Below are 12249 nucleotides of genomic sequence, written 5' to 3'. Positions count from 1 at the left end.
GTCATGGTTGTACAATGAGAGAGATCAGATCTAAGGATAACAGTGTAATCAAAAGACACTGTGGATCTCTGTCAAAAGAGGAGGGAGGGGTGGTGGCGGCAGAGAGGTATATATGAGACGGTGAAGGAGTGAGCAGAGCTAGAGAGAAGAGGAGGAGGAGAGAGATGTGTGAAACATAAATATAGGGAAAGCATAAAGGACATTTCTACACAGAACTCTGAAGCCAGGAGTTTAGTGCACTCAACAAGAAGGTAAGAAAGAAACAGATTAATAAATAAGTTAATGTGTCCATATTGATCTAACAAACATGATGAAATGATATCGGCAGATTGATATCTAAATCTTGAATGCTTATTTATATGATTTGAAATGAAGAAAATAGTCCTTGTAATAGCTGTTTGAGTTTAAAATACATTACAAGTGAAGACTTATTACAAACATGTGCTTTAAAAATTACAGACAAATTGCAGAGCCTGTCATTTGAATAGTTTCGTAATGTGAATGATTATGTAAAATGCATCTATCTTTACTTCAGATTGGTAATTTACACATCTAATAAATTATAGACTTTGTTGTAATTACTTTTGTTTTTAACCCAGACTGACCAATCCTAGTATTATCAATATCCTTTCTGTTCGATCAATTTAAAAGCAGAAGTGACAAATTAGTCTGTTATCTGGAATTTAATTTACATTTTTTTGTTTAAACTGTACAAAAGCAAACCATGTGTGTGTGGGGGGGATTTGGAGTGTGAAGCCAGTGTGTTGTTAGTGGATGCAGAAATGTTTCAGTATCCAGTGACAAATGGTGATGGCTAACACAGATGTGTAATCTGAGTGTTTTTTTTATGTCCAACAGAATTGCGTTTATCAATTCACTTAAATTAAGTTAAACATTAAAACTATCTAAGAAATTAGCTTTGTATGAGATAACACTGTTTAATTGTCTCATTGTGTTACTTAAAGAAAATGTAAATGCAACATTAAACCTTGTTTAAAAAAAAAATTGTTTCACAATATTTAATCCAAAATAATTTCCCCCAGTGACGCTCTGCCGCTGGACTATCTTCTTTTGGGTTCCCGGTGTGAAAATCCCTTTGAGAGGTGAAAGTTCATGGGTCGGACAGAGCGGCGAGTGAGAATGTCAGTGAGGCCTCTTCTTCTTCTTCTTCTCACCCTCGGAATCACGACCGCCTTTGATGTTACAGCTAAAGGTGGGTCAGTCACCAACATGCACACATTTTATTTTTATTCATCAACTTACTTAAAGGTGTCCACAACTAGAACTCTAAGATGCATAAGCATACGTTTAGATTTTGAATAGTTTGATCTGTTTGAGTTAAATGCAACACACTCATTTTGGAGGGGGGAGAACAAATTGCTTTGTCAGATGTTCCTGTAGTGCACAGTACAAAAATCATCTGAGATACAGGAAAGAAATCAGTCTCACGATTGGATGTGTCTCTTGCAGAGTCATGGAGAAGAGACCACAAAGATTCATCTCCTTCTGTGTCCCACTCTGATGATAACTTGTATTCCCGATGTACTAAAATACATTAAATATAGTAAAGCATTTCATTCTGGTGTTGAGTCAGGTTCCTAACAGGTTTTCTGTCTAGACAACTATGAGTGGACCACATGGTTCAACGTCGACCACCCTGGAGGCCTGGGAGACTATGAGCAGCTGGAGGCCATCCGCTTCTACTACCGTGCCCGAGTGTGTAAGACTCCCAGGGCAATCGAAGCCAGAACCTCTGAATGGGTCCCAGCCCGTGAAACTGGGGAGACGGTCCATGCCGATCCCGCCATCGGCTTCTGGTGCCTTAACGAGGAGCAGGGTCCTGAACGCAACTGCTCCAACTATGCAGTCCGTTTCCTCTGTTCCAAAGGTTTGCTCTCATAACACCTTTAATATGCATTCAGTCACCAAAACATGGTCTCAATGTAAGCCCAAGGCCCTACACTTTGAGGAAAATTAATTAAAGGATTGAGCGACTTTTGTGCCGATAAGACAAAAAGGCTCAAATCCCACTAAAAAACTCAGTGGACGGGTTTGCGCTGTCATATCATGAGCACACTATCTTTTGTAAATTAGATGGGGTTGATAGCTATTCCGAATGATTTGCAATTCATGGTAATATCAGAGGCCACAATCTTTGTGAATTTCCCCTCTGTGTCTTGCCCCTCAAATTCCTGACAATATAGGTGCAAATAAGAAGAATTCTCAGTTGCCTATTTGACTGTCATTTGCACTTTTCCAACAGATAATATGAATACTGAGGGTAACTGGGATCCATGGTCGGACTGGAACCCATGCTCTGCCCTCTGTGGTCAGGTGGGGGTCCAAGTGCGCTCCAGAAACTGTCAGTCACACTGGATGCCTTGCAGTGGACCTAAAGTGGAAGCGAAAGCATGCAGTGGACCAGAATGCCACAAAACAGGTGAGCTAGCCCTATATTACTCAGACAGAACCATCTTCTGCATTTCCTTATATATTCATCTTAAAATCTGGGAGACTGAGCATTTATAAAATGGCTAACTTGTTTAATTCTACTCTTTAGATTGCTCCCGGCAGTGTGTGATGGGGAAGGTAAATGCAGAATGTGACGCATGCATGTGTGAGGAACACATCCTTCTGGGTTCTGTTCGTGGTGCGGGGGGTCTCACTGCTGAAGGGGCTACTCTCCTACGCTCTGGCAAGCTCCTTACCCTTACCGACCACAACGGGCATTTCCGCATCCCCGGTGTCTGCCCTGATGGCAACACGACCCTGACAGTCACCCTGAAGGGCCACGCCCCCCTTAGTGTTGTTGTGCCCCACAGTGCTGAACGTACCTCTGTCGTCAGCGTCCAGTTGAAAAGAACAGGTACGGTGCATATATGTAGATTTACAACAACATATTTCATTATAGTGAAGCAAAAAGTTTGTTTTTAAGTGCATTTCATTCACAAGTTTGTCAAACATGTAAGGAGATTAATAGTTCATGTTATTTTTGTATCTCCGATTGTGATTTTTCAGAGAAGCTCCATGTGCTGGGACACCCTGAGAGCAAGGTCAGGAGGAAAGGACACACTGCTGCCTTCTGCTGCAAAGTGGCTGGAACACCTCAACCAGACAAGTACCAATGGTAGGACAACAGGGAATGTTTAGACCACACATGTTTGAATCACACAGACGCAAGACTGTAGACAAGTCAGTCTAGACCAAGTCAACACCAAGTCCAGAGCTTATCGAGTCCTGTTCAGGACCATAATCGGCAATCGTGTCTGTCCAACGCTAACATAGCGATTAAGGATTTAGATTGGATAGAAATAATGTATCTATAAACAATATTCACATCTTCTCACATCAAACTAATCAATGCATATAACATTAAGTTTGAAGACCATGTTGTCTACAGTTCAATTACGTATTTATTTTCTTCTTGCAAGCCCAAGACAAGTACTGGACTTCAACAATGTGGTCTTGAGACCGGACTTGTGGACTACAGACCTTCATGGATGCATTCAATATATTATTAATACATAATATTATAACAACTTTGCTTCCCGTTTCTGCCGTGTGAACCGACAGGTTTCATAACAACAGTCTCCTTGAGAAGCAGTCCGAGAGCACCTTGGTCCTAAAGAATCTGCACCCTGAGCAGAGTGGGCAGTACTACTGCAGAGCGAGTGGTCCTTCTGGGGCTATTAAGACCAAGCCAGCTACACTCAAAGTCTTAGGTGTGTTCTCAGTAAATGTATATTAAATACACAGGAATAGGAAAGCCAACTTTGTAAGCATTGTGTGTAGAGTAATATAAATGAGATTCCTACTGTATTTTACATCTAAAAGTTGGTAGCATGATCAAACTAAATTCAACACTTCATCTCTTACACAGGTAGAGATGAGCATTCATGTAACCCGAAGCCTGAATCCCACCTCATCCGTCTTCCACGTGACTGCCACCAAAACAGCACAGACTCCTTTTACTACGATGTGGGCAAGTGCCCCTCAATTGCATGTGCTGGACAGCTGGACAAAGGCATCAGGTGCAAAGACAAAGTGGCTTACTGCTGTGGTGTCAAAAAGATGGAGAAGAAGCAGCTAACATGCCAGGGCTACCAACTGCCCACCATGGTGGTGACTGAGTGCGGCTGCCAGAAACGTGTGGAGACCAAGGCCATTGTGCACGGTAGGGCCATTGCTGCAGACAATGGTGAGCCAATGAGGTTTGGCCATGTCTTTATGAATGGAGTCCGAATCAGCCGCACAGGCTACAAAGGTACATTCTCCATCCAGGTTCCTCCAGACACAGAGAGGCTAGTCCTGACTTTTGTCGACAACATGCATAAATTTGTCAACACCACAAAAGTACTTCCATTTAACACCAAAGGAGGGGCTGTCTACCATGAGATCAAACTTCTAAGAAAGAAACTTCCTGTGACCATCAGCCCAAGAGAAACCAACACTCTGGAGCTTGGGGAGGTAGAGGGCCAGGAGGCAATGGTTCAAATCCAGATTCCTCCCAATGCCTTCTATACAGAGAAAGGAGAAGTCTTCACTGGTAATGTGAATGCGAGCGTCACGTTTCTAGACCCCAGAGACGTCTCCACCGCTGCCGCAGCTCAAAGTGATCTCAACTTTGTCGGCGACGAAGGAGATACCATGCCGCTGAGAACCTACGGGATGTTCTCAGTTGACTTTAGGGGTGAAGAAAACAACGAGCCGCTAAACGTGGGAGAAGTGAAGGTGTTCCTAGATTCTGCCCAGGTGAAGATGTCTGCGCACCTTAACACCATGAAGCTGTGGTCACTGAACCCTGATACGGGCCTGTGGGAGGAAGAAGGAAGTCTGCAGGTGGAGAAGAAAAGAAGAGGAAAAAGGGAGGAGAGAACCTTTCTGATTGGTAACATGGAGATCAGAGAGAGGCGTCTTTTTAACCTGGACGTCCCAGAGAACCGCAGGTGTTACGTGAAAGTGAGGACCTTCCGCAGTGAACGCTTCATGCCCAGTGAACAGGTGGAGGGAGTTGTGGTGAGCCTTATAAACATGGAGCCCACAGCTGGCTACTCCTCGAACCCACGTGCCTGGGGCCGTTTCGATAGTGTCGTCACTGGCTCCAGCGGTGCCTGTCTTCCTGCTTTTTGCGACGAACAAAAAGCGGATGCCTACTCTGCGTACGTCATGGCCAACCTCGGAGGAGAGGAGCTGGAGGCCGTCTCTTCTGCTCACAAACTCAATCCCAACTTAATTGGAGTGCCCCAGCCTTACCTGAGTAAGCTGAACTACAGGCGGACGGACCACGAGGACCCGAGATTGAAGACCACTGCGTTCAGCATCAACGTGGCGAAACCAAGTGCCAACACGGCAGAGGAAAGCAACGGGCCAGTGTACACATTTGAGAACTTGAAGGAATGCGAGGAGGCCCCGTTCAGTGCAGCCCACTTCCGCTTCTCGAGAGTAGAAGGAGACGGCTACGATTACAACACGGTCCCGTTCAATGAAGATGACCCAATGAGCTGGACACAGGACTATCTGACGTGGTGGCCCAAGCCCATGGAATACCGGGCCTGTTACATCAAAGTGAAAATGAACAGCCCACACGAGATCAACGTGCGCTCCCGTAACATGGGCGGAACCCACCCGAAGACGGTAGGCCAGCTGTACGGCCTCCGAGACACTCGCAGCATCCGCGACATGGCCCAGGCGACCCTTTCAGCCGTGTGCCTGGAGTTCAAGTGCAGCGGCATGCTGTATGATCAGCAACGTGTCGACCGCACCCTGGTGAGGGTGATTCCACAAGGAAGCTGTAGACGAGATCAGGTCAACACAATCCTCCAGGAGTATCTGGTCAACCATCTGCCCCTCGCCGTCAACAACGACACCAACGAGTTCACCATGCTCGCACCTCTCGACCCCCTGGGCCACAACTACGGAATTTATACAGTGACCGACCAGGATCCCCGCACGGCCAAAGAGATGGCCCTGGGACGCTGCTTCGATGGCACTTCCGACAGTACATCTCGTGTCATGAAGAGCAATGAGGGCGTCGCGCTGACGTTCACCTGTGGAGATCGCGAGTCAACAAGCCAGACGAGTGTCTTCCAGGCCCGACAGGGTTCTCAAGGTCAAGCAGTAACAAGCGTGGTGAGAGGAGAAGGGAGGCAGAACCGGCGCCGCCAGAGGGCCAACGCACCGCGCAGCAGCAGCAGCAGGCGCAGCACAAGAAATCCTGCAGGAAGGCGCACAAAGGCCAGAAGCTGAATAACACGGACGGGGAAGGCTGTGTGGAAACCAGTCAGACCAGCAATGGAGAGGACAGGGTTGAGCTGGTTTTGATGAACATTTTACATTTACTTTGCTTTCAAATTAAGGGAATATTTAACAAAACAAAGCTAGACCTATTTCTTGTATTTTTGTTTACCTTAGATCAACTATACTGTGGCAAATATTTACTTGAAACTGTAAATAGAGTATTTATGACACATGCTATAAAAATGTATAATCAGGTAGCTGTGTTATTGCATTTATGTTTCTTTCATTGATGTTGTAAACAAGAACAGAAACAAGTTTTTTTTGACCAGTGATTTATTAAATTAGATGCTTATAAAACACTGCAGATGCTGTATCTTCCACATTGTGTATCCAATTGTCCATGTAACATTGAAACAGATCAATTGCTTTGGAAAAAAAGGAGAACTACACCTTTCTTCAATTAACAATAGCCCATATGAAGACATGGTGGGTGACGCCTATAAGCCCCCGCTCCTTCATCACACTTGATACAAGCCTGCAGAAGCAATGATTAGGAGACCAGTCGAAGAAAGTTAGTCCACTTGAACAATCCATTCCTTTTCTGCATTAGTAGAAATCGAATTAGTTAATTAAATTTTTTTTTTTTTTTTATGGACAAAAAAATACCTTTCGGTAATCTTTGCTCCATACGTTCAAGGATAGTCCAGACGCATCAAGAGAATGGCTCTGAGGTTTTAAAGTCACATTTATTATAGCCGACTCGTCTATTCCTTTTACCTTACAGTGAATGTCATGTGCTCTCTGTAAAATTACTACTTACACGTTGCATCAGTCTCAAAAAAATCACCCACAGCGCAACCCTTCCCGAGATAAGGATGAATAATTGTTCTGAATTTGGCAACCAAAGTTATAGATACTATATACTTTCCTGTAAGAGAACCATCCACAGGTAAGCACGACCAATAATATATCCATGACATTCTGGTTAAGGAATTTGCATAGAACCTTGTGTTTCTATGTCACTTTACTTACAACTGCAATACTGTATCTGCCGTTTTAAAAGAAGCAACATTTAATAAGAAATGAGGCCTGCAAAACCCAGCAAACAGCAGTTATAATGTATTCTCCATTGAAGCTGGGTCACCCAACAGACGATGTATGATGTGTGAGAATTGAGGCTGAATGACAGGAAAAGGCCATTCCATTTGTATGACCGGACAGAGTTGGTGAGACTGGACTCTCCATGGTATGATCCCTCTGGTCATTGAAGCAAAATTAAGGGGGCAACACATAGTTCAGATTTTCCAGGATGGCACTGGACAGCATGAAAAAGGTACAGCTGCATTTCTGAGGAGGGTTAGGAGGGGAACAGGGCGGGAGTGATGAGCCAATGTCACATGAAGTCCTCATAGTCCTGGGCGTAGCCACCATCAAACTCTGCATAGTCAAGGTCATCTCTCATCTGTGCTTTCAATCCGCCTCCAGCTACAACCCCTTTCTTCTTCTTCTTGCCTTTGTTTTGCTGTAAAGACAAATCAAATTCCCATTTAAAGAAATTACTCCATTTGACAACAGCAAAAACATTTTCTTATTTGATCTGAGAGTTCTCTGGTTCAACTATGCAACAAACTGAATATTAATTTGTTCTGCTGGTAAATGAGTCGGTTGATATTACAATTGAATGAACAAATATGACTTTTTGGATTCAGTAGAGAAACCACATGGACGTTTCAGAACAAACACGCAGACTGCATAGAGCAGTTGATTTTGAGTATGAGTGCACATCCTACTGTGCTTGGTGAACAGCACCCCCTTCTGCATATAATCTACAGAGCAGAATTAATATGAAGAACGAAAAGCATGCAGTCACTCACTTTTTCTTGTTTCTGTTTTTCACTAAGTAGGGCCGTCAGGGAATTACTGACTTTCTTCAACTCTTCTACTTCCACTGTAGGAGGGAGAAAGAAAACAAGTGTTGTTGTTGTTATTAGATTGAAATGCAATAGTAAACAATTGTAATTATCTATATTGTAAAAATTACTGTAAAAGATGCTGCTTACATGAAATGCAGAGTTCCCGAAACAATGAATCCAAGAAACTTGAATAATGCACAGATTTTTCGAACTGGGATATCTTTTCTTTCAGCAAGTTTTCAAACTCTGTGAAGTCTTCTTTGGAAGATGGACTCATGGCGTCAATCCCGGCGACACTGTTTGAAGAGCTGCCGACACCTGAACAAATGCATTCAAAATACAGTTTGAAGTCTCTTGAAAGAGGGGCAGACAGACTAACAGATGCAAAGCAAACAACCTACAGATAATTAACAAATGCTGTTAGTTTAAATAATCTTCTTAGAGGTAGTGTAAACGGATCATAACTAACCTCAAATATTTAATGATATTGCAGTGAAAATATCTTCATAGAACTGGATTTATTCTAGTTTTTCACCAAAGCTACATTTTACAAGATTACATGTGAACACATCATGATGAAGTTATAATTTGCCTGAAGGCCTCATAATGGAACCAAACAAAAACTCCTGTCATCGAATCATAGATTAGTCGTTTACAATGTAATATTATCAGAGATTGGCAACTAGAAAAAATCATAAATGCTGATGTTCTGATTGTAAATTTTATTGACTATTGCCGATAGTCAGTAAACATTATTTCCCACTGAGGTGGTTAACATTAAACTAATTAATCCACAGTTCACATGTGTGCCGACATGCAAAGGGTGGGATCCGTACCGATCCAGTGGTAAAATAATAATTCTTCGGGATCCAGATACATTTGTTTATGTTATGGGTTTTATTAAAAAATCGTTGTTATATTGCCCAGGTTTAAATTAGAGTGTAACGGGAACATGGACTTTGTTCACACTTGAATTTAGCTTTAGAGTGATCATGTCTTACCAAAAGCATCTTTTGCTAGCTCCAGGTCAGCGTCTTCCTGTAATTTCTTCACCCTTATCTTCTCTGCAAGTTCTTCTTCAGGTGTGAGCTCTTCCTGGGATAAAAGATGTCAAAGAAGAAATGTGAACATTATGATGAACAGTTTGTGAATAATACAATACTGTAACGGCCATAATGGAAAGACAATAAATGCAGATTTAAATAACTCACATCTTCCTCCAACTCTTTCTTCTTCAGCTCCTCTTGTTTCCTTAACTGGTTCTCTTTCTCTTTGATCTTCTCACTCAGCTTTTTCCTTTCAAAGACCTTAGTCTCCATCGCTTTAAATAATTAAATAAGAAAACATGTGAATTTGCAGTAAAGGCAGACCACTTTGCTCATTGACATACAAAGCATTACGTTCTCCTGAAACAGAAATAAAAAACAAATCTGTACCCTTTTTCTTCAGCGCTGCCTTTTTCTCTTCATCCTCATCATCCCAATTGTCCTGTGAATAAAAAGGTGGGATAGTTGCCATTTTATTGTTACGGTTACACAGGCAACCTGTGGACAAAAATGGTATTGAAACCATGATAAAGAAGTGAATGTAACATAAGACACAAACAGTACAGGACTCCCACAACCACACACTTAAACAAAACCAGATTAATGGCAACAAAATATATAATAATTCTTAGGGATATGGAGACAGTCACATTTGTTCTCAAAAGGATGCACACATGCTGCGTAAACAGTCTACATGTGTATTACAGCAGGAAGTGACTGTAAACAGGCCTTTTTTATATTTACTGGAGCTGCATATAAACAGATTATTCCAGCCAATATTAGAAAATAATGCACGATTCCATAAACTGACAAAGTAAAGCGGTCTTGTTGAAGTTTTCAAGAAAGAAAAGACGTCTCTTCCTCTGAAAACATTTTCACTCATAGGTTTTGATCTTCGAGGTCATTGTTTGCACTTGCCTCTACACACATGTAAAGACCAACTGGTCGGTCATACAAATGAAATGACAATTTTGGGATTTTAAGTTAAGGACAAATTGGGAGTGCAATTGTTGGGTATTTCTGCCGCCTCTAACATACCACCAGTGGTACACACTTTGGGAACATCAGGTTGCTTATTAATTTTGTGAGACTTTTCATTTATCTTTTATATTGTGATATGATATTCCTTTATTCGTCCCACATATAAAACTAAATACTAAAAACCAATACTAAATATACAGGGGGAAAACAAAGTAAAGATATACATATATATATATGGGGAGCATCACTTTGTGTATTGGTATTAAAGTGTTCAGTACAGGACTTTCAGTTTGGTGTGTGCAGTTTCTTTCCAAGCAACACAAACAGCTGTTCAGTTTCCCACACGTTTAATCCAGAAAGTTGACAGCGCACCAGTTGCAGTCTGTGGCAAAGTAACTTAAGGCACAAGAGTATCACTGCGTGGATGGGACCAGACTCTAACCGTAATGCTTTGAATCTGAATCGTCTATGATTGAGTGTTGCAACTATTTGAGTTCACATGTGCATTTTATTTTTCTGTAGATTATGATCTGTATAAACAAGTATCAACTACAGAGCAGCTCAGGAATTGTCAACAGATCAGAATCATGTGATTGGGAGGATAGCCGAATCAGAAATACTTTACATTTATATGACAGAAATGTCTGTTATGTGTCATTTATTTATCCATTATTGTCAATATGCCAGTATTAGAGAGCATTAACTGTAAAAGTAAGAATTGTGGCCAATGAGCAACTGTTTAATGTGAATCATTATCAAATACAATCTTTGTTTTCCATGTTGTACCAAAGAAACCCGAACCGAAAGAACGTACTTATGTTTACTAAGAGATGCACACATTGCTCAATGAGCTGTGAAAAGAAAAAAGGTTGCATTTGAGCATATTGTTATTACAACAATACCGTAAAACAATCCACGTGCACATTACTGTAACACAGACTGGACTATGGACGACATGAACTCATCGGTTTCTTTGGCTTTGAGTAGCATATGTGACAGAAACGGAACAATTGAGGCCTGTACCAGCACTTTCCCCGAGTCAATATGAGAGGTTTCTGGACAGCCGCCATGTCAACATTCAGCCAACCACCACTTGTTCCACACACAGGACAGTTCTAGGCCTCCTCCTCGAGTCATCAACCATCTGATGATCTCACCCGATAGTGGCTAAAGTTGGTTAGCAAGCCAAGGCCGCCTCATGTTGAAGGTTAGCTTCAACCTACGTTGTCCAAAACTAGACCGGATATCCAACAACCACATCGTTGATTTTACGTTTCTAAATGAAAGCAAACCACTCTGGCATCCAGAAGATTACGTTTAATCCACATCTCGCTCGCATTCCCCGCGATCGCGGCACATCGCATCAGCTGCACACGTGAGCTAGCTCTGGTAGAGTTACTCCAGGCTGCCAGTTAGAGCCACATGAGTTAGCTTGTTGCTAGCAGGCGGCGAAAAGGGCCGTTACGATTGACAGGCTCGGATCCCAAAAGGTTAGCGCGACATCAGCCGGGCCCGGCTAACAGCTGGCTCAACGGTCACCCCGGCACACGCAGGCTTCGGCCCGAGCGTTTCGCTCACCTTAACGTCGTCCTCGTCGTCTTCGCCTTCCCATTTGTCCATCGATGCCGCCTTTTTATTCGGCTCCTCAGGCTGGTAGGTTTCAGCGTCTGTAAAATCAACAACATGAAATTCGTTAGGCAGATCCACATCAAATAGCTGAGTTTGAACAAAAACGGAGCGATGGGCTCGTGAAACAATGTCTGTGTGAAGCGGCTGTGTCCAGATAGCGATCCTTCCTAACTTAGATCCTCACCCCAGTCCGCCATGTTGGCTGCGCTGGTTGTGTTTGACAGGCTCGCAGTGGAGCCAGCGCTGCAGCCCGTTGGCTACGTTCAGAAACGGCTCCCACCTTCTGGACGTCACTCTGCGCGCCTGTCTTGTGACATGGCTTCCCGGTGCTGGCGTTACTTCAGGCGACGTGACACCGGTGTGGGAGCCTGGGTACCTTTATTTAATTAAATAGTCGCAAAACATGATATGGTGGGGGATGGATAATGTAACAACCAGTGGGG

General features: G+C 42.9%; 2 protein-coding genes across 3 annotated transcripts; one reads left to right on the top strand and one right to left on the bottom strand.

The window, feature by feature from the left end:
* Nucleotides 1-225: 225 nt before the first annotated feature.
* Nucleotides 226-6601, top strand: cilp (cartilage intermediate layer protein, nucleotide pyrophosphohydrolase). Of its 2 annotated transcripts, XM_056412891.1 has the most exons (9): nt 226-251; nt 1044-1213; nt 1471-1542; nt 1619-1888; nt 2264-2440; nt 2561-2866; nt 3019-3127; nt 3574-3722; nt 3881-6601. In XM_056412891.1, exons 2-9 carry the CDS (start codon nt 1114-1116, stop codon nt 6244-6246), a joined length of 3549 nt encoding a protein of 1182 aa, XP_056268866.1. In that variant the 5' UTR covers nt 226-251; nt 1044-1113; the 3' UTR covers nt 6247-6601. The 2 variants fall into 2 exon arrangements, with proteins under 2 accessions (XP_056268866.1, XP_056268865.1); XM_056412890.1 differs by lacking the exon at nt 1471-1542.
* Nucleotides 6602-6964: 363 nt separating this feature from the next.
* On the bottom strand, nt 6965-12099 carry eif3jb (eukaryotic translation initiation factor 3, subunit Jb). The gene is made up of 8 exons (XM_056412892.1): nt 11991-12099; nt 11756-11844; nt 9587-9638; nt 9362-9471; nt 9152-9245; nt 8298-8468; nt 8112-8185; nt 6965-7759 (listed from the first exon to the last, which is right to left on the bottom strand). The coding sequence occupies exons 1-8, from the start codon at nt 12001-12003 to the stop codon at nt 7631-7633; spliced, it is 732 nt and encodes a 243-aa protein (XP_056268867.1). The 5' UTR covers nt 12004-12099; the 3' UTR covers nt 6965-7630.
* Nucleotides 12100-12249: the final 150 nt, after the last annotated feature.

This window comes from Pseudoliparis swirei, chromosome 4 (assembly GCF_029220125.1).
Source record: "Pseudoliparis swirei isolate HS2019 ecotype Mariana Trench chromosome 4, NWPU_hadal_v1, whole genome shotgun sequence".
Lineage (NCBI taxonomy): Eukaryota > Metazoa > Chordata > Actinopteri > Perciformes > Liparidae > Pseudoliparis > Pseudoliparis swirei.
The sequence above is the reverse complement of the archived record's forward strand: the minus strand, read 5'-3'. Positions and strand labels throughout refer to the sequence as shown.